We start from the raw sequence: 23,303 nt of genomic DNA on the forward strand, positions 1-23,303 counted from the left end.
TCTCTCTCTCTCTCTCTCTCTCTCTCTCTCTCTCTCTCTCTCTCTCTCTCTCTCTTTTTCTTTCTCTCTCTTCCCCTTCCCGCTGTTCTCTCTATCATATACACACAATATTACAATATAAAATTCTCAATTTGAAATTGAAAACGTTGTCCATCATGATGCCAACAGGTTTACAAAATGTCAGGTTATAAAAAAAAATTGTATCTGTGTCTTTTCATTTTTATAATTTTTTACGATATATATAAAATAGCAGCACTAAAGAATTTAACGATGTCAGAATTTAATCTAAAAATTTTTAATTCTGAAATCTTTTTGAGATAGAAAGTTCAATGATACATTAGATACATACCATCAAGGATGCATAAAGTTATACGAGAGTAAGCTTAACAAATCCTGCCATTAATATCGACAGATGTTTCGTAACAAGATAATAACTTCTACATGCGTCGATTATCTACATTAGAAGCCTGATTAAGTTAAAGATTTCCTGAGGAGGGGCTGTAAGACATCCTTAGAGTTAAACAAATCGCGGCTTGGTAATCTGTGGCAAGCAGGATAAAGATCATAATCGTTTCTCTTCCCGTTATCCGGCTCGGCCGAGAGCGACGCTTGCACGTAGAAGATTGGTTAAGCGGGTTCATAAAGAAATTTCTACTTGCCAAACAGGCCGAAACGGAAAGGAAGTAATTCGCGCCCGTGAAAGCCCCGCGACATAAAGCAAGATTTGTTTCGGAATCCGCGCTTCGAGTAATATTTATTTCAATTACGTCGGGCTAAGAGGAAGAAATTTATCTTCATAACGGAGAATTTTTCGGGACGGGGAGATTCCGGTAAATGGACACTTACTTAAAAGGATCTACTCGAAGACGAAATTTACGATGAGTAAAAATACGTGTAGCACGAGAAACGTCCATTTGCGCATTTCGCGCTTATGAATGCCGTTAGACTCTGTTAGACACTAAGTAGGCCAATTCAGATAACACACCGCGTCTTTTGTATTTTAATGAAGACGTTCAGTAAAATGTTACAGTAGACCGATCTTTAAAACGTCATTAATCACTGTGGGCGTTAGCAGTGGCGAATAATATTTAACTTCCGCCAAGTTGATTGTCATCTGCAAGCTATTCAGACTTCTCACCTGCAACATTTCTGACCTAACTTACAAAAAAGGTGAAGATCTCGCGCTAGACAGCAAGTAGTTTGACGAGGCATTTCCATTTCGCTTTAAATGCTAATGAACGGGCCGATCCCGAGACCGGACAGAGGAGCACAGGTCGTGAAGCGAACTCGTCGTCGTTCGTCGCGAAGTTAAGTGCGCGTTTCAAGAAAGAGACGAGGCGGGCCGACGAGTCGGACAAATGACAGACCTTTTCGAACTAATTCCGTGGCACGATTATCCGGACGGGAGTTGGATCGTGGATTAGGAGGTATCAAAGTTCGGCCTTCCTTGTCAAACGCGCAACGGGGAGCTTAAAGCCAACGAATGCCCGACGGCTAACCACCGATCCATCCAACTCGGACAAGACTTAAATCTGGCGCAACCGGACACTTGACTGGTGTACGCGATTGCCAGTTTCTTCATTATTCACGCGAGATTGCCAATTTCCAGGACGTCGAGGTCTCGACCGATGAAGCAATCCGTTCAGTCTCATGCGGTCGCTCGTATTGGCCGAATACGACGTCATTCTGTCGAATATAGCGTAGCGTCATCGTGCGCATATGTATATGGCAGCTTTTTGGAAACATTGCAAATTGTATATTTAATGCAATAAAGCCTATATTTTTTACAAGTTGTTGAAATGTTTGTAATTATTTTATTAAAATCGTGAAATTAAATTAAATTTTATTTGCAATGCGAGCTTTTTCAATTGCAGACCGTTCTAGTTATCAGAAAAATATGGAATTTTCATGGATTAACACCACGATAAATATTTTGAAATGTTTGGGAAATAAGATAATTGGATGAACAATATTCATTCGAAAATCGAGAGACACGGCATGGCGGCATGCAATGTCGGGTGCTAAATTGTACACGCGCGCGACACGGGCAACGAGACAGAGAGTGTGTCTACATCCGAATCATCGAGTTGAGCGGAGGCACGAATGATGTCATATTTAAGAAACGACTAATGTCCATTTCTGTAAATGCATATTAATTTTAAATTTCCGCTTAACTTACTTTTTATCTTTTTCTAGTTCTAAGAATTAGAAAAAGATAAAAAATAAGTTAAGCGGAAATTTAAAATTAATCCACATTGGTAGAAATGAACATAAACGGATGAAATTTTTAATACTTTTTATGAACTCAATCGGTTGCGAATAAATGTCATGTGATATAAACACACTTTTTTATATAATACCAAGTTCTCTTTTGCATTAAAGATTTTATTATTCTACTAACAATAAGTAATGATATGATAATAAAAGAATTAAATTCGATGATGTATATAAACTCATGCTCAGTTTTGCACGATATTCGATATCGCACTACTCTTATAGCAAAAATAGATTAAAGCAACATTGTTTCGCACAACACCTATGTTGATAGGCGCGGACCTTTTTTAAAAAAAAAAGGTAAAAAGGTTTTATTGCTTTTTTTACCTTGTTTTTAAAAGGTTAGTTGTATGGTGATATAAATAATGTCAGTTTCTCACAAATTATTTTCTTGAGCGAATCTCATTACGCATGGTAATCATCTAGCGCGTGAATAATGCAATTTGAGTAACATTCAATCGAGTGACATCGACGACTTTCGTCGGTTATTATGCATCCGAAGAATGTGAAACTTTAAATTGCGTCAATGCGCATTCGAATTAAATGCTATTAGGTAAAGCCACGCTGCTATTCCTGTCCGTTGGTTGAACTCGGGCTAATTAAAAGCACGCTCCAATTAGCTCCGGATAACTAGAGTGTATTCACGGTGCAACAACTATCGCAACTTCCATCCAACTAAGAGATTTCTGATAATACGCGTGATCCCGTCCACCTCATTTTCATCTCTACGTAGCATAATAAGGCGTAAGCGTTTTGATAGGAAACACAGTCAACCGTATTCAATTTTAATTAAATTAAACAAATTTTCGAATTTCGACGAACCGGTGACGTCAGATGAACCAGGTAACAGGTTCGCTATGACAAATTTTTCTCTCTGCTGCTTCGAAAGTACACGATTATTCGTTACAGTTGTAATTAGTTACAGTCAATATTAAATTGGGCGCAATTTTGTTAGATAATTACTAAAAACATCATCTCTTATCTCTTGTTTAAAGCGGATAATCTTTCTGTCAAGCTTAATGAAAAAAATACATGGAAAAATTCAATTACAATGACATTTTTCTATAAATCGGAAGTAATACAAAATTTTAAACTTAGATAGGGATTTCATCCGTTCGCGATTAAACTTTTATTCACGCGTTGACGTGCCGCGTGAATAAAATTCTGTTAAGCGGTAATCACAATAATTCACTCAGCTTCTCTCAAAAAAGGTGAAATTAAATGCATATAATCTCGCGCTATCTACGCGCAGAGAAGAGAATATTAAATGCAACGCGAAGCGATCGCGCTCGATGCCGCTCGTCGGCGGATGTTCCGAGTGGTTCTTCTCTTTTGATCGGAGGATGAGAAAAACGCTTTATTAGATTGTCAGATCTCATGAGGCTCCGCGATAAAATGTTTTGATATCGGTTGGGAGCCCACCGCAATCGATACAATCGACACGTACGGTTCCGTGTACTCCCCGGTCACCAAAGCAGGGGGAAAAAAGTGATAACCGCGTCTATCGCCGGCCATTAATTTCTCCCAGTTCCCGTCGTTCCCGAATTCACTCGGCGGATGCGTTGGACGCAATTTTTCCGCAACGCGGGCACGCACGCACGCACGCACCTGCAGGACGCAATTGCATTGCGTCGCGTATTCCGTGACTGTACGAGTTCGCATTTTGACTGTATATGCGAGTTACAGTTAACGTTGCACTCGTTTCGCAAGGCTCGTTTTAATAATACAGAGAACAGATGCGTCGATGCCGCAAAAATTCGGGAAGAATAATAAAAAAAACTTTTTTTTTTACAATAGACAAGTTTAAGAAATCGATAATCTGTAGTGAAAAAGAAGTATTTATGTTATAAACTATATCATATCGTTAATATCATTTTTTTTTATTTTTACATGTCGTAAGGTTCATTAATTCCATGAAATAAATAATGATGAAATCTATAAATAATACGATTCCAAGATTAATATTACTATACATAAATACAATAATTGCTATATAATGTTACTAGATAAATATTTAGAAATCATATTTTGTTATTTTTATATCGGCGTCATAAAGCATTTGCTAATTATACGCCATCAAATTAGTAAATTATACAAAATGGCGCGTTTTATCCTTCTCTATCAAACACGAAAAGTTTACTAGCAGAATCGCCCGTTCCGCGGTTATTGCGATGGCCGACTTCTGTCCCGTGTTGGTTTATGAGTTTCCGTTTTGTCAATACTGTTTGGCTTCGGCGATGAATAGAGCCAGTCACGTGCCATCGATTAAAACTCGTCTCCGCGGCCCTACCATGCGATTTCATTATTCCTGCCGATCGCAATTTCAAAATATATCTATATGTTACCGTAGCGCTGTCGTTGTTATTCTGTTTACGCGTCATCGCGCTTTGGACCATGTTATCCGATCGAGTGAGGCGACTGGGAAAATGTACATGTACAAATTGGCATAGACGTGCACGATTTCAATGTACTTGCCTGCATTTTGTACGACCATCGCAATAAAGCGGAATACAAATTCAATAACACAGGACATTTTATACGGTTTGATTAAAGACACGATATAAATTGAACAGGACGTTTGAAGCTGTCACTGTCATGTCAAGTGTCATACAAATATAGGGGCTTAAGGGGATCCTGCAGTGACAGGCGAACTTCCTCGATGTCGATAATGTCAGCCTTTCTAATTTTGTTTTCCCTATATCTGTCTTTGTCTATAACGAAATGACATCTGTCCTTGTTCGATTGCTCGCCATCTCTCGCAAAATCCGGCAACTGTACTATTGCTGCTCTTCTTATCATTCTGCATCCGTATTTGCATTACTAAAATAAACTTTTGTACGCATTGAATCTTACTTCCACTTGCACGATATATTATTCTTACATGTTTTCCCAAGGTAAGATGATAAACATTATGTATGTATAAACTGCAGAATTTTTGTTTTAAGCAAATATTGTCGTCAGGTGACAGCTGTATGTGCCCAAATAAGTAATATTTTTAATTTTTTGATGTTCTTTATATAAAATCGCGTTTATGTACCTAGATTTTTGTGCGTACTTTAATTCTGTAAAAAATAATTCTATAAAGCCAATTAAAAGATCCATCTAAAAACGATAATGTCGGTAAATCATACGGCTGCAGGATCCCCAAGGGGCTATAGTTTTCCAAGCAGAAATGCTCGATATAATATAGGCGAAGTACTCTTCACGTTCCTTTTGCAAAACCGCAAATCTTTCTACAATCTACAATGATTATTTACGTTGCTGTTAAAATTACAATGGCATAGCCAGCCTTATTTTTGAATTCAGTAACGCGAGCTTTATCGATCTCACGCGCATCGTCGCCTCGGCGCGTCGCACCGGCCGATCAGAGAATGAGTGCAGCGATCGGAAAAATTCGGAAATTTATTCGCTCGTATATAACGATCATTTTATTGACGGACGCATTATTCCACGCACACCTGTCACTCCCCGCGTGTACCGTTTGCACACGACGGCGCTGTGGCTTTACAACTCTATATCGTACATCGCACATTATTTCAATGAACAAAAACCCGTGTACGTGCGCTGCATTGCATTACAACAAGGATACGATTTTATTGTCTTGCATAATTTATTCGTTTACTATATCCATAATCATAGATCGGAATTCGCGCGGTACGACGAAGCGCGATAATAAATGAAATTGCATAGAGCAACGGCCGTTAATTGATTGATACGCGTGTAATAATTTCAGTTGTCTGGGAAGCTATCAGTTCACATCCGCATTAATACCTACCAAAATTGATATTACCCGAACGTGATTGACGTGGCACACATTATTATCGCATTATCGTCGAGTATCACCGACAGACCTTCTTGACACTTCCACGCGTACGCATTTTAATAAGACTTCTCTCATTAACGTTAATTGCCAAAAGACAGGCATGAACGTCAATAGCAATTGATTGAAATCTTTTTATAAAGTATATTAATATTGATATATAGCTTTATGTGAATGGAATGTTTTTTTTATTTAATTGCTGCTGTGTGATATGATCTTGCTTTCACCAGCATTAATAAATATTAACGAAATATAGTTTGTTTCTTTATTATTTCACACAAATATGAATATATTTTCCGTTATTTATATTGTTCTTTCAAATATACCTACTTGTAAAATAAATATATTATTGTTTTCTGCTAATTATGTATTAAATTATTTAACTCTTTACATCTTGGAATAAATTCAAATTCCAACAACTTGATAAATAAATAAAACCTCTTTATTTCTGAAAACATTGAATTTTATTACGACGCGTCATAATAAAACCTCTTTATTTTTGAAAACATTGAATTATAACATGTCATAATAAAATTCAATGTTTTCAAAAATAAATAGGTTTTATTTATTTATCAAGTTGTTGGAATTTGAATTTATTCCAGAGTATAAAGAGTTAAATAATTTAATACATTATTATTAGCTGAAAAAATAATATATTTATTTTACAAGCATATTTAAAAGAATGATACTTAAGATACATACTTAAAGATTTAATAATATATAAAAAATACAATAAACTTTTAGAATAATCTACTTCGATAATAACTCGATATTTGAGTTACTGGTATGAAATGTGATATCGAATATAATTCGACTTTCAAGTGCAAAGAGATAAGCAAAATTTTTTGCAAAATTATATCAGATCACAAATCGATTGTTTGCCTATTTTACTAAAGAATGCTTGCTTCTATATACTGAAAGAATTTTCAGAATTTTCGACCGCGATGTAAGGAATCAGTCATTTCTCTAGGCAAATTTAGTTTCTACTTCCTTATAACAACATACTCTTGCCGCCGCAGAAAAAAAAACGAGAGCATAACTGCCCGCAGTTAGCCCGTAAGCTATTCTAGACAGATTTCAAGTTCGTCGAGACGAGATTTGCGTCTACAAATAGTTTGCTGGAGCTTTATTGTTTGCCTCGGGCAGAGGTAAGACAAGCAGGATATGCTCACACCCACCTGAGTTACACTCGCTTCGTCCTCCTGTCGCGCTCGCGCGTTTATGTATCCTGCCGCATAAATTACGTTAGCGCCAGTTCATCAACTTTCAGGCGAATGAACAAACTTTCTGGCGGATTCTCATTCCGGATTATTACTGCCCCGCGCATCACCGCGAGGTTTTAGCGTAATTATAAAACCGCAACACGCTTGACATCGATACTTTGTAAATTAATATCGAACAGAAATTGCACGTGTAACTTTTTGCCACTCATCTCACGTAGTAGCGAAATGATTGTAAATTTTTCATACAATTATCGAGCTTTGCTATTCCATGATTAATAAGAGTTATAGCATCAACTATTTACGTATAATGATATAAGAGCATTAAAGGGGCAAAACACAGCATTTCGGATTAATAGCGTGCTATTAAAATTTTCATCAAACTCTGTGAAAGTAATTATAAATGTTCTATAATCCCATTTTCGAAAATAATTTCTGAATAATTTTCTGAAATTACTCTGTCCACACATATTCTTTCGTTGAAATCTAAATTTTTTGAAAAAAATCATTGCGTAGTCAAATATAATCTTGGCATAATATATTGTAAATAAAATAATGACCTTTCTGTCTCCTATCAGATTCTTAGGATGCAACTCTCTAGGGATGCAACACGAAAAAGCTTTACCATGTGCAGATCGGAAAGCTCTTCTCGACGTCTGAAAAATCGCATTATAGAGATATTTGCGCGCGACCACAACGTCACTTTCTTTTGCGCTGAAATATACTGACAACGTATAAATTATAATCAGAGCGTTCTTTTCTGAGAAAATTTTATCCTCAGAAAATTTCTATTCGAGAATCAAAATATATATTACTGGAACTCTTTCCTCTATGGTTTCATCGCTTCGAGCGTCGAGAACAATCATCAGAATTTTCGAAGAGCTATCCAGAATTTAAAAAAAAATGCCAGAAAAAATCCGTGAAAAACTGTTCACTCCTGGGAAATCTGGAAAATCCGAAGCGAGAGCATTGAAATTGGTTGAAATCGCGCCCGGAAAAGTTGATTAGTCGCGCTAAATTTGCGCGTCATCAACGAAAACGCAATATTGAATCAACGCAAGGGAAGGCGCGGGACACGTCGCACTTTAGCCCAGGACAAACAGTCGAGCTCCGCAAACTACTTGTAGCAGAAAGGGCGCAGCATATATAGCGAGTGATGAAGAGACGCGCAAGACTAAGCACGGGCGCCGGTCGTTTCCTGGATGCTTCCGCGTGTTTGTCCGCCTCAAATACGTGCCTTCCAGGACGCGCAGCGAGATGAAGAAGGTGCAGGGAAAGGGAAGGAAATGAAGACGAGAAGCGGTCGCAGGCGGAATGGTCGCGTCGTGCTTAGCATCGTTTCACGACTCTGAAATACGAGTGAAATCAATTCGCGACGTGACTACCTCACATCAATCGCCACCACCGCACCGGAAGGCTTTCGCTAAAAATATCCCGGAAACTAATAGTCCATCCCGCGTCATCCCGCGCGTTGCACCACTAAAATTTTTTACGTTTCACGATTGGTATTATTAGCGATTCTTTGACAATTGTAAACCGGTGGCTGATAAATGTATCAATACCATTTGATTACTCGAATATGATTACTCGCTTCGTATTAATTAGATCTATGTAAATATTACGAATGGTTTAATTATAATGATCTTTATCGAGGCCATCCCCATTTATTCGTTTATGAGTAAATCTTTATTACCATCATTATTTATCTTTATTAGTATTGTTATGGTTGCATTATAATGCATAATAAAACGCAATCCCTGACGATTAATATATTAATTTGGTATACAATGAACAGTACGCAATAACAGTATCTCAATTCTATCAATATTGAATTTCAGTAATAATTTCTATGAAAAAATCGAATCGGATAATGAGCGTAAAGATTAATTAGCGTAAATGCTTTCATCGTATTGCTTGTTCTTATGTTAAATATTTCAAGAATTATACATGAATTATTATAACAAACCTTGTAGTAGGTATATAGAGTTTATGATATATATGTACATATATATATTTTTTTGCTAAAAACACTTTTCTTCAGCAACTATTGTATATAATTATACAGTCAAAGAAAAAGAGAAAGAAAAAAGAAATTACAGTAAATATTATCATCAAACTTTCGACGGGACAGGAATAAATAACGCGTGAACGAAATTAATTCACGTAACGCCGCACGCCGCACGCCGCCATCAAATCTCCCATAGTCTCTTCTCACTGAATATTACATTTTCCGCCGACGTTTCCGGCGAGAACGCAGCAACATCGTCGCCGTCGTCGTGACGACTAGATTAGAACTGGCGCGTAACTTCGACACGGCAACGTACCGTGAATTTCATAATTCATGGAAATAAACGCGCACACGTGACTAATAGCGTTACAATTAATAAACGGAGCATTTCACTACGAGCTGCGCATAATTCGCACCCGTTTGCTTTCCGAAAATCCTACGGTATTCTCATATTTTGCTCGTTTTACGTTTAATTAATTGTTTTTGTTTATTTTATACGTTTAATAATTATTAAAATTTATCTATTAATTCATAATTATTAATACTTCTAACTTAATAAATATAATTTTGCATTATCAAATTAAATACATATTAAATAAACGTTTCCAGAATAATTCTCTCAATTTGCGATTTTAATGACTAAATAATATCCTATACTATTTCAATTATGTAATGGTAATTGCAAGTCGCTTCAAGATCCGAAGCGGAATAATTCTAGTAATATTTTGATTAATATCACCAGAAATATTCGCATTTCCAGGTAGCAGAGTAACTACGTCAAATGACGTATTAATAATGTCTAAAGACATCTTAATACATATTCGTTAAGACGTCTTTAGACATCATCCTGCTACCTGGGGTTTCTTAAGTCACACGCGCTTTGTATCATGGGACGAGCATTAGCAATGAGTAAAGCCGAGATTCATATTTTTGCAGGCCGAACCAGCGTTAATGTACGACAGTGTACAGGTGTTCGCGGTGGGATTACGTACCCTGGAGCAATCCCATGCTTTAAGGCCCGCCAATATTTCCTGCGAGCTCGAGCACCCCTGGGACGGCGGTTTGTCTCTCACCAACTATATCAACTCGGTAAGTTTCTCCCCTTTGCATTTCTCTACACCGACATACATGAGCATGTATAATGCTCATAAATTACATGTAATATCAACTTTGAATTATTTGAATTATATTAAGCGACGTATACCTGGATTAGGTATATATAAAACTTTATAATGCAAAGTTTAATTTATTAAGTTACCGTCGAGTAATTATATTAACAGGGATTAGATGAAAACACGCGGAGTTGCAAAATATACAATTTTGCATAAATTGTAAATGCAAATATATGTATATCTCGCAAATTTTATTGTTTATTTCCATAAACGTACGTTCAAAATATTTGCAGAGATTTATGTTGTTTTTATGGCATAGGACGATACTTATTCCCGCCACAAGATCGCGATGTTCCCAGCGTAAATACACCCACGGGACGTATTTTAATTTTTTATAACACCGTCCACGTACATTCTCCGGCAATGTCGCGACATCGCCGCCACCTGCCTCTCTCGACTTTTCCCGAGGATAGATATCGTCGAAGGAGAGAAAATCCGCTGCGCCCATCCGGCAGCTCCATCGTTGCTCTTTAGCTCGCGCTTGGCAGATCCGCCTCGAGAGACCACCCCGAGGGGGAAGAAACATGCTGCGATGGCTTACCGTAAATTACCGCTACTGAGATCTGGCCGACGTCCAAAATAGACGATATCCAATATAGTAGCACTCGTTTCCGCTCAGTTCGTGCAAATATTTAGCGTGGCGCGAAAGGGAACATTGGGATATCCGTCGCGTACGTGCCAGGCATATGAAATCCGGGAAGGTAGTACCTCACTTTCGCTAAAATACCTTTCATATCTCTATTTTATTGCTATCTCACAATTAAGACATTGCAAAGAAATATACATTTACGTGGAAATATACATTTGTAATTTCCATTGCGTTATATGTTTTTATTTGAAGCTAAACGTTCGAGCTCTCGATCGAATCGAGTTAAGTTCATAATTTTCTCGGGCTGTTAATACTCTGATGAGCTGCTCCTAATAATCCCGCTGTAAAAAAGAGTATCCGGTAGCGTGAGAAAAAGCGCGTTTCTATAAATTTCAATCAACGTTTTGCGCGCGAGCGTGATGTCGCTCGTACGCGAGACACCGCGCTACTAGCGTATAGCAGCGCGACGGATAAATTGTTTAATACCATGATGGACGATTCCAAAGCTGTCACAGGCAGGGCCCACAAATCCTTCCGTGATGTTGTACTTCCCCTTTTCAACCTGTACGACATTCTTCCCGTTCCCGTGTCCGACAAGGCACGATATCCGCGGCTGCAGTGTTTCAGGATTGATATCCACTAGAGACAGAGAGAAAATCGCGATATTGTTCTTTCATAAAACATATCACGCTAGTACATACACGCACATTATATATGTATAAGCGTAAAAATTGTGTATAATTATAAATTGTTTTTAGATCTATGTATTTTATTATCAATCAATTTTTATTATTTTTCTCGAGAAAAAATATTTATTATATTTAATGTGTAATATTATATTTAGGATGTTTTATAGAAGAAAAGAAGAAACAATATTTCATTTCTCTCTTCCTTTGTCTCTAATGGATATTATTTCTGAAATATGTATCACGACTGAATATGTACATACACTATGTGTGCAACATTTCTGATTTTACTTTTTACATATTTTTTACACGAATTTTACATAGAAATAATTATAATAATTTCACAACTGAGATCTCTTTAAAACGTGCGCTACAGTCTACACCAACGGAATCTCTTATACAACACATTCGATCCAGTTTCCACGATTTTGATTCGGCGACCCTTCGTTAAGCGGAAAGTCCGTCGTACTATCTGAACCCGGCGCATAGAGTTCAATTTTCCCGAATTGTACAGAGACTTTCGTAACCCGGCGCGTACGTGACTTTCGCGTTGCTTGTTAGGAAATAAAAAGTTCGTACGGTAAATGCACCGACACTAGAGACCATTGGAGAATTTGAACGCGGTTGGAGCAAGAAGAGATATGAGAGAAGTGAAAGAAACAAAGATAGAACACCGAAGGGAAGCGGGAAAGAGAGGAAGGAGAGCGAAAACGAACGCGCCGCGTACTCTTTTCGCAATAACAAGAACTACAAGAATAATAAAAATCGCCTCATGCTCTCTATAGAGAAGAAAATGATAGCCGTTAATGCCCGCACATTTTTAAGGAAACACCTTTCGCAATTAGAGTTGCGGCATTCGCAGATGAAACGCGTGCGACGAATGCCCGGGATAGGTACTGTGCAGAACTGTGAACCAACCGTCGCGCCACTTTAAGAGCACGACAAACATCGCGTGCACTAGCTCTGCATGGTTTGTCGTTCCGCAAGCGAAATAACATCGCATACTTTGGCACAATGCGACCGTCCGCGTTTGCTGCGCAATGTCTCCTCGCTACCCGCCTACATCCATAATTAGTTAAGTTTATCTTCTACCCTTTAGCTCCCCTTTAGTTACTGGCCTGACCATCTTCAGGCGGAAGAAAGGCCCTACGAGAGGATTAAGGCTTCGCCGTTGTCCGTAATATCTCGTCTCTTCCCGACTTCCAGCGCTAGTCTCTTCCCTCCTCTCGCCGATCGAACGCGCCGATTACCCGGGCGCGATCATTAATTTAATAGCGCCGCAGCAGCGAGATTCCAATATCGGTCGGATGGCCTCTAATCGACCTGGAGATATTTGCGCCGCTGTCCTCCGCCGACGCGACGCTGGAATTCCGGCATAGCATCAGACATGCCGACGCAGTTTAGATTATGACGTTGAATACGTCAAAAATGAATTAACGACGCCACGCCCAGCGTCGAGATATGTGTCCATCTTATACGTCAGCGAGGCTAATAAATATCATCTGATACGCGATATGGCTTGTACAAACGGCATGCGGCAATCAGCTGATTACACATTCGCTCGTTAATACAGCTATCCGCGATATGTTTGTGTGTAACTGCGATACTGGAGACAATGCGAGTAACGCTGGAGTGCTCATATAGAACTTCCTGAAGCTAAGAGGATACGAGAGATTTCGTGTGAAATCTTTAGTTCATTAATTAAGTACTGAGATTCCTTAAACGTTGATATTTTATCGATACGTTAAAAATATTGAAAATTTTATTGTAATTATCGGAGAAACTTTTTTTACGCTAACTGGATCCTCCTTTCTTATGACGAAACTTTTATTTTATTGTTACTTACGAAGAGATTTTTAAAGCTGTTGTTCTTGCAAGAATATTACGAGAAATGTCAATCCGAATAAAATTTTGAGAAATTGAAACATTTCGAAAAACTCGATATTATTATTTTTGCTTATTGCGCGACTGGAAATATTCGAAAGTGGAACATGCTTAACCTTCGATGTATCTATGTATAATGTCATCCCTTTTTTTTCTTCCTGGATCACAAAAGTGTCACGCGACAGCGTCGTGCAACTATTTGGCGATCTTCCGAGAGTTTTTATTGCTGAATTAGCTATTTCGCATTGTTTGATCTCGCGCCTTTCAAGGATCTTCGGTCCACTTGTGTAGAGATTTTGGCATGCGCGTTGGACTCTTGCTTATTTCGTCGGCATTATCCTACTTTCTTACCCCAATTTAGCCCGACAGTATCCCTGGCTACAAGGGCAAACGTTAAGTGGGTCGTCGGATTAAAATCTGTCCACTCGCCAAATTTCCCATAAATAAGTTAAACGAATATTGCGCGCGACGGTGGCCGGATTGTTGAGGCGCCAAGTAGCGTGGCCTAAGTTTTCGCCGACTCCTAGCATGCTTTTTACGTATTCCATTTAGCGAGGCATTTACAGTCTCATTTAAATATATATACATACATATAAAGTGCTTCAAAATAATCCGTGTTCTTTTAATGATAGATTCTAATCAATTTGAAGTAGATTTTTTTTTAGCGAACTATCAAAGGAACTCATTATTGCAGCTTTCTTAATTCTTTACATCATACAATTTTGTATATCTCTCTCTAATCTTCTAATCTTAAAAACTATTAATATAATTTTTATTTAAAATTAAATGAAGAACGTAGTTTTATTAGCTGTTTGATTTTTTGAAGTTTATTTCATAAAATTCTTCTTCTTTAATTGCTTATAGTTTGATAATTATTGATACCTCGACATTTTAATTAAGAAAAAATCAATTCACCAAAGAGATCATTGTTAGTTTTAAAATTTCCTGTATATATCTGCATCCTTGTGTACACTCAACTCTGTTTAATTAAATGTTAACCGAGCGTATTCCGTTTAATTTAACGCCGGTGCTTCGCGCATTCCGCTTTTTCAGACTCGCTTCCGAAAAATTGTTCATCCCCCGTGGTTCATAAAATTAGAAATCGCGGTCGTATATCCTCCGTAAGATTACGGTAATAGAAGTTATTCGTAGAAATTTCAAATATGTGACTCTTTTATCTTAAATAAAGCGTAAGAACACGATTTCCAACGTGACGTGCGACAGCGTTTCTCTTTATATTCGTATATAACAAGTAAATTGGATGTATTTTACACAAAGGACGAGTTATCTCGGCAGAGCTTTTACTGTAAAGCGTCACATAAAGTTTAAGATACAAAAGTTCAAAACAGTCTAAGCGTAAAAAAACAAAGTCTTTGTAAAAAATAAACTTAATAAAATTTAATCAAAATACTTTGTCGAGAAAAAAATGAATTTTAAGATAAATATTAAAATTTATATGAAATATACTTAATATAAAAATATAAAGAATTGTTACAATAAAATTCTTTATATAGAAAATACACAAAATTAATATTATTATATTTTGATTTTAAAATAAAATTAATATTTGTTTTTAATTAATTATATTTTATTTCAAAATTTTATATTAAATTATTAAATTACATTAAATTATAAAATCATATTTTTAATTTTAAGTTAAATTAAAGTCACATTTTTTAATTTTGTAAATAAATTGCAATCCCAGGAATATTGTATCGATAGTATAAATTGCTTCGTAATCGAAAATTGAACTGCGAGTGCACATTTCGCGGTATTCGTAATTTGCGCTGTTTTATCTTCACTTTGCTAATACTATCATATTGATCCAGAAAACGAGCAGAAACATATCCTCGCGATACGGTTGCGTATGTAAAAGTATCAAACGGGCCACTGTTTGCACGGGTTGCCTATAATATAAATAAATATTCGCCGGTTTATAGCGAAAATGGGATCGCAATTATTGCTCGATAAATCAGCATAAATTTTGCGATATCCCGCGATTATACCCATGTTGTTTATCTGCGAACGTGCCAATGCATGCTGTATCTAATCCAGGCAGAGAATTGTATGAAGTGCACTTTATTCATTACTTATAATGAATAAAACGTATTAAACAGATGATAAAATAAGAAATGCAAAAATGATACAATTTTTAATTAATGGAAAAAACAATCAATATCGATAACGTATAGAATTTGAAATATAATAGTATCTAAATAATAATTATACACCATTTTACATTTTAAATATTATGTACATAAATATTAAAAAACTTTTCATTTTTTATGTCAAATTTTCACAGCTTCTCTAGACTAAATTATAACCATTTATTTTTATATTGTGCAAAAAACGTATTGTATTTTCAATTTTCTTACAAATTTCTCTGTAACAACGTCACAGAACGCAGCCGAATACTACTATTTTCTACAACTAATTAATGCAGCGTACGATGAAAACGAAATTCTTCGCGCTCGTAACGTTCATATCTTTACGATTCAGCGGGCAGAAATTTTGTTCATGGCGGCAGAGCCGGTCTGACGCGCGTTACAATTGCACGCTGGTCGGCCTTTTATTATCTTCCTCCGTATATGCATGCCGCTCGCATCTCCAACACTACGATTTTACCTTGCAATTGCCTTTACAGTCCACCATTTGCAACAGCATTTTTGCATTCGAAAAAATATTCTTTGTACCGTGTATTCTTCTATGCGCATAAAAATCTGCTTTATATCATCTTGTCATACCAATTTTCGAAATATTAAACCAATCCCGTATTTGTACATTAATTATTATTAATTAAATATACATTTCATATAAATTTATTTAAAGAGATTTATACATATTTTACTTATATGATAGAGAGCTTTGATATACATATATCTGTTACATTAATCGTAGACCTGCAGCCCGATATATTTTTTTTAGATTTATCTTTCTGCTTCGACAATAGTGTGCATATATATATCTATTACATAGTACACATTTAAACGCGTGTTTCATTGTGTATAATTGCCAACAAGCTCGAAATGCATTCGTGCGAATAACAAATCCGACAGGCGAATCGATCATCCTCCCGTACCAGTTTCAACGTTATCCCGGCTGTATCTTCGCCGATTCTCTGGCTTTTGCTCTATCGACGCGTATCTCGCACGGTGTTTAAATGTGATTCGAAATTTATACTTAATTCAATTCTCTTTATTACTATTCTAAGAATATACAGTATATTTACTCGTTGATCGTTATCACGACTTTCAAGAAAAACTGCTTATCTTTTGACGAAAAGTCACTTACCTTAAAAAATATTATAACAAATTTACAGGCTGTATTCATATATGTATATTGTTGTTTACGTGAAGCGGTGGATTGACCCGCAACGTACACTCTAGAAATACACAAGAAACAATCTTATTAAGAACCGGTTATTGATTATGTAAAAAAAAGGAAAATTTATAATTATCGAGTTAAAAAAAGAGAAATTAATTTAGCTTTTAACTTTATACAAAGATATTTGCTGCTTAACCTGTACGCAAAGAAACTTTTCTTTTGAAAACGCTAACCCTGTTCTATTATTACATTTTCCATTTATCAGTAGTACAGTCAGATATCTAATTTTTTTAGCGCATCAATTTTTTAAATTGGATTACCCTTTAATCAAACCAAGAGGTAACACACGTATATTTTTTGCGTGAATACGATGTGAAAATCCAAAAGGATTTATTCAGAAGATAAAAGCCACATTTTTTGCGTGGATAGCCGGACATTGGGGTTTTTAAAAAATTGTTTTTTTATATTACTGATGGATTTTGGTTATAAGAGCTAGCGTGTAAACCATTATCGAGTAAATGGAATTATCGCACGCACAATTGATTTCTAACCATTATTATGCTATTGTCGAATTACCGAACAATTTGATCAGCGATTTTCGATAACAACAGCAACGATCGTATACTCGTTCTGTTGGGCGTTTCCTAATATTCAACATTCCGCCTCGCGCACGCTTGATGTTTAACCACCCAGGATTCACGCAGTTTTAATGAAAACAAAATACGCAATGCACAGAATGCGAAAATATCGAATGCACGAAAAGCACATATACCTATACTGTTGCGGTTATCGATCCAAGCGTATGTTAAAATTGTGGACATGTGTTTTTTTACCATGCCATATTCCACGTCATACCAATCTTCTCCATCTTCGCCAATGCATCCACGAGCTTATGCAATGTTTTGGATGACCGCTTACCAAAATTGCTCTCCGTTACGCTCCGCTACCTATTGCATCCTCATCCCTTCTAGTGTTTCTCTTTTTTCTTTTTCTGTTTACTCCTGTTGATACTTGCCTTCTTTCCCTCTGGCATCGTTACTCTATTTTTCATTTTTTTGGCTCAGAAATTTCAGAATCTGCATATTTTGCTCGTATTGAATATATCAATTTTTTAAGTAAAGAATTTTTTTATTTATTGATAGAAAAATCTCTGTTTTCCACAGAAAAGATAAAAATTTCTCGCAAATATTTTTGGATGCGAGATCTGGAGTTGAGTTTTATTTTGTTAAGATTTTCAGTTGACCGATGCAGATGTGCCATGCAGATGTCTGATGTATATAATTTTATTATTAGTATTATGCGCAAATTTTGAAAAATTATTTTATTGTTTGGCGGAAATGGATTGTAAATTAATGATTTTTGCATTCATCAGAGTGTTAACGTCCCGCGTGGCATGGATCCACGTTGACGGTTCAATTACTCGCGCATAGAGGCAGAGATTTTCCTTAAGTGATTAGAATATCCATTCTTCGCGCCATTGCCCTAAGCCGGTCTGTGACGGCTCTTAAATCCTCCTAGGATTTAGATAGCGCTCGCTCGGACGCGTCGTAACGTGCCGGATTTGCAGGGACGCGGATACCGTCGAGTCAAATTGCTCTCATTCTACTTGCTCGCGCGTAATAGGCTGTATAACGCGATTAATATCGCTCATAAAAGCGCTTGTCGAGAGAGAGCGGTCTGAAGAGATTACACACGCCAGCGCCGTAACGCGCGCTCGGCTACTTGATCTTTGTATGTTGGACACACACGCGGCGCGAGAGACTATACATTACTTAATCATTATGCAGTGAACTTATTTCGCGGAATATCATGGATATTAACTGTCAAAAGGATGAAAAGTAGTGCCCAGCGGAACAAAGTAGTGATGAAACAATGTACTTTTGCGTTAACGATTTACACGGATTTCCCAGTAGCAGTCCTCGTTCTGACTTGCGAAGGTCATCATAAATGCAGTTAACGTTATCGTGAACATTATTTTACGTGTTTGCGTCGACTTATTTCTTTTTTTTTTTTCATACAGCGCGAAACAGTTTTCTTCGAGATTCAGGCTCGCGTCAGATCACAGATCGGAATCACAGCGATTCTTCTCTAGATAAAGAATGTTGTTTGTACGCTCATATTTATGATCTTCGCGCTCGCTTTGCAATGCTAATGGTAGCCTGCTGGCATTTAGTTAGATAACATTTGGAGGCGCGCCAGGCGTAAACCGGGGCTTCCCCGACGCGCGGTCACTTGCCGCTATTAACAATACCCCAGCGCGTACAATAGTCGATATTCAATTTCAGGACATTCGTGCGCGCGTGCACGAACGACACCGACGTCAAAATTCTGCAGCGCGTATCAGATTCTACGGCGAATGCAGCAGTACGCGCGGTAAAACGTGCCCTTTTACGAGACATTTTTCAATGGATTTTTTTCTGTTGACTCTGCGACACCCGACTAACGCCGTTGCCGTACTTTACGACATTCCTGATAGCTGAAACGAGGTAATACGCTTCCACGGCGTACAAACAGAACGATCCAATACGTTATCTCTTGAAAAGCATGGCGCTTGACAATGGCGCTTTTCGAGGAAAAAGTTGTAACATAATCGGGACTGTGTTTTTAATAAAATAGTACGCGTCATGTATTTTATTATTATAAACGATATTTAATTTTCTAATTAACTAATGTTAATGAAAAACCAGTTAATTTTATCACAACTATGTCAATAATTGTAGTCGATAACTGCAAGTTTGCATTTTTTTTTTTTTTTCAAATAAATAACTTTACTAATTGCGAGATGCGCGTGTGAAGGATTCCACCGGCCGGTTTTTGTTCCTAGTTTACAAACGTTCCCGCGAGTGACGTTATCGAGGATTCGTTCTTCCGAATGTATACGGCCGTACCTTGGCAGCGAGGAATGTCCCAAGGCGAAGCTCGAAATTGCCGCGCCGGTATAACCGAGTTAGTTTCTGTTCCCTAATAGGGCATTTCAGCATTCTGCTAAATCCTTGCTGGAACGACATTATGCTTCCGGCCAAGTGGCTTAATTGAACCGAACGAGAAATAATTGCCGTGGCAAAGCCGCGCGCGAGATATGGTGTCGCGCGAATGGGAAATGCACCTCTAACCGGAGCGCTCCCATCGGCAATAATCTTCCAAATTCCGTGAAAATACGGGTGTATTATCGCAGAAAAAGACGTCTAAACGACTCGGAAATCGCCACCGCAAAATAAAAAAAATTCTGATACGGATAATGTTATAAAATTAATATTAATATTAATATCGTCTAATAATTCAACACGATTAAAGTAAGTATCTAATAATTATTAATTTGCGATGTATCATCATCTACCAGCTATTACAATATCGACATCCCGCCAATCAACGTCCTGTCTAGACGTTAATTGCTCTGCCAATGCAATTGACAGTGCGGTAATTTCTCACTGCAGATCATTCGCGAGACTGACATTCGCCAATAACACAGTTTCTCGCCCAACGCACAACCACCGTTGTTTACCGCGGCATAATTGGGGATGTAATTAAGGTATTTGCTTTAGGGCAAGCGAGCGCAAAGAGTCGTACGGCAAAGCGCGGTAGTAGTAAACGAGCTTCCCTGTTTTTTATCACGACCGGAAACACAACGAGACACCACCGTGAAGTAGGAGTCTTGCCGAGGGAAGGAAAGCGCTTGATTAATCGCGGGAGCACAGGGAGACTGAAAGCACGAAGACAAGATTACACCGTGGCGAGGACCCGCTGACTTTTCCCCTAATTAAACGTTCGTAGATAAGCCGCGCGCTCGCTCTTGCAGTTTATACGCTCGGCATGAACGCGCGAGACCGCTGTCCGTTGCGCGAGGAGCGAAAATGTGTTCCGGAACATATATTCGGGAAGAACGGGAGGAAGGGACATTGTTGTTAAATAATTTATTGCACGATTTAAATGCGCGCGTCCTGCTAGACACATGCAGCCATTAACTTCTCGACCGTGCCCCGTCCGTGCCACGGGCTGAAGGCGAATCGGTGCCTAATATCGCGTGACTAATGTCTAAACTATAATGACGTACCGCGTATATGCGTCTATATATAGTTGCCTTACAACCTGTTGAATACGGAATTGCTTGCGTCAAAATTTATGACAGGGTAGAAATGCGTGATAAATTACCTAATCCACTTTGGGGGACTATGAAGTAGTCAAAGCTCAAATTCACCTTTCGTATAATTAAATGCGCTGGCTTTAATTAAATTACACGAGTGAAGATTACACGCGGGTCTTCGGAATATTACAAAATCTAATATCAACTTCAAAATATTACACCGCGTATCATCTCTGGCGACATATGCAGCGCAGACTTATTCCTTTCTCGGAAAAAAGGGCGTGATTAAGGCTGCCGCGGTAATTAGGTGTTCACGTTCGGGCGGTTTACCGCTTAATTTAGCCGCGGTCTCTTTCGTACGTACCGTAATACTTTTTAAAGGTCGTTTACGGCCTTACAGCGTCCCAACGGCCATTCCTGTCAGGAACACTGGAAGTTGTCCTCCGTTGTTTCACGACTTGGTCCAAGTTCGTAGCTTTAACTGGGGCAGGGACGGGTCCATTAATTTACGGCCGTACTTTGTTATCCCTAGTTCCATTTTCAATTCCGTAAGAACCGCTCCGCGCTCGGCGCTGGAATAAGCCGACACCGAACGACATTTTAATTAATCCATCTTCGTTCGCAGAAAAGATTATAAACCGTTAAACGGTGATTTTATATTAATGAAAACTGAAAGCAGAATTAATAAAAGAGAAGTGCAATTGACTGCTTGCGTTTGACTGCTAATAAACTTATACTGTTCACGCCTTGACGGACAAGAGACGTATGTATTCGAATAGAATAGTTATTGGGCAGAGATTGAAAACTATGAATAAAAACTCGTAACTGAACTAAAGCCCGCGTAATATTTCACTCCTTGTCAAAACCGATATATGAAACTGAATTTATTTATTGTATTGAGGCTCTCTCTTTCTTTTCCTCTTAAATCGATATTTATGTATGCGATCGCCGTGAAACATCGTTTCCACAATTAAAAATTGCTCAATTTTGATAGCTTGTATAGTTTCTATTATATTCCTAACGTCATCAATATGTGAAAATATCTTTCTACAATATCCTCAGTCATTATTATCAATATATACGACTGCGGTAGAAAGAGCTATTTTATATTTATCTGTTTGTAAATGCCACGAAAAAGTCTCGACTTTTCGATTACGTAACAAAGGAATTCACCTTTGCGGATGAAACGATCAACTTTCCATTTTTGTTCGTTTCTGTAAGCTTTCACTCAATTTTATACGAGTCAAGTCCGATTGATTCCTACCTTGTCTGATGCGAAGCGATTCTATCGTGTCTGCTATCCCATCGATCTTATTTAATTTTCAAATGGATCTGCCGAGAATCTTAAATCGCTCAAGGAGATTGAAAGTAATCCTTACAAGATCAACGCGCGCGTTTGTAACTCTCTCGAACTGCTTCAACGAACTCTCGAGTTATCTGAACGATTTGAATTCGAGAAATCGAGTATTTTAAAAGTGTCGGAAGAGATTCTCGTCGCAGCAATTATTTTCGGGTGCGATGTACCCGCATTCGGCACCACAAACGACAGCTAATTCTCGATTTCTAAAGTAACGTGAATTTCTATTATCAGAATGTTGGCTTTATTTGATTGCACTTGATATAACGGCGCCGAAAATTATTCGATAAATTGCGAATTTTCCGGAGAGCGCAATCCACAATCGTATATCCAAGGTATTACGGCCGTATCAAAATTCGAGCGACGAGTATACGAGAATCATATCGTGTGTACATACCGAATAATTTGTTCCGAATGTTTCGTCACACGGAATATAATCGTGATAAAAATTTTTAAAAACGTACCGAGAACGAAGAGCCATAATTACCGGCACAATTTCCAATATCATCCATTTATATTTTATCGAATATATATTAATCAGACACGATAGTCAAATTAAATTATATATATTAAAATCGTCTGATTAATATATAAATGAATAATATATCATCATACATAGCACAAGGTATATGTGTAATGTTCTTTATTATTAAATAAATTATTTAAAAAAATGAAATTATACTTTTATCGAATACACACGGAGAAAATTTTATAGTAAATATTACTATGGTGTCGCACTAGCTGCGGACCATCGAGGAATTTTAAGTTAAATTACTATGTTTATGGTAAAATTTACGTTGTTTAATCGTTTTTAAAACAATAATTATAGTATTTTAACTTGAAATTCCTCGATGGTCCGCAGCTAGTGCGACACCATAGTAATATTTA

General features: G+C 37.5%; 1 protein-coding gene across 5 annotated transcripts in view; it reads left to right on the forward strand.

Annotated features, from left to right (window-relative positions):
• The window catches only part of LOC112463097 (glutamate receptor ionotropic, kainate 2-like), a 126,817-nt gene that overhangs the window by 70,014 nt on the left and 33,500 nt on the right, over positions 1-23,303 (forward strand). For all 5 annotated transcript variants that reach the window (XR_003041741.1, XM_025029285.1, XM_025029286.1 and 2 more), the window contains exon 8: positions 10,259-10,411. Coding sequence is in view for 4 of the 5 variants with exons in the window: in XM_025029285.1 (XP_024885053.1) it covers positions 10,259-10,411 (153 nt within the window). In the remaining variant the exon portion in view is untranslated. The remainder of the gene's footprint in view (positions 1-10,258; positions 10,412-23,303) is intronic.

Source organism: Temnothorax curvispinosus, unplaced genomic scaffold (genome assembly GCF_003070985.1).
Source record: "Temnothorax curvispinosus isolate PA1 unplaced genomic scaffold, ASM307098v1 QBEX01013028.1, whole genome shotgun sequence".
Classification (NCBI taxonomy): domain Eukaryota; kingdom Metazoa; phylum Arthropoda; class Insecta; order Hymenoptera; family Formicidae; genus Temnothorax; species Temnothorax curvispinosus.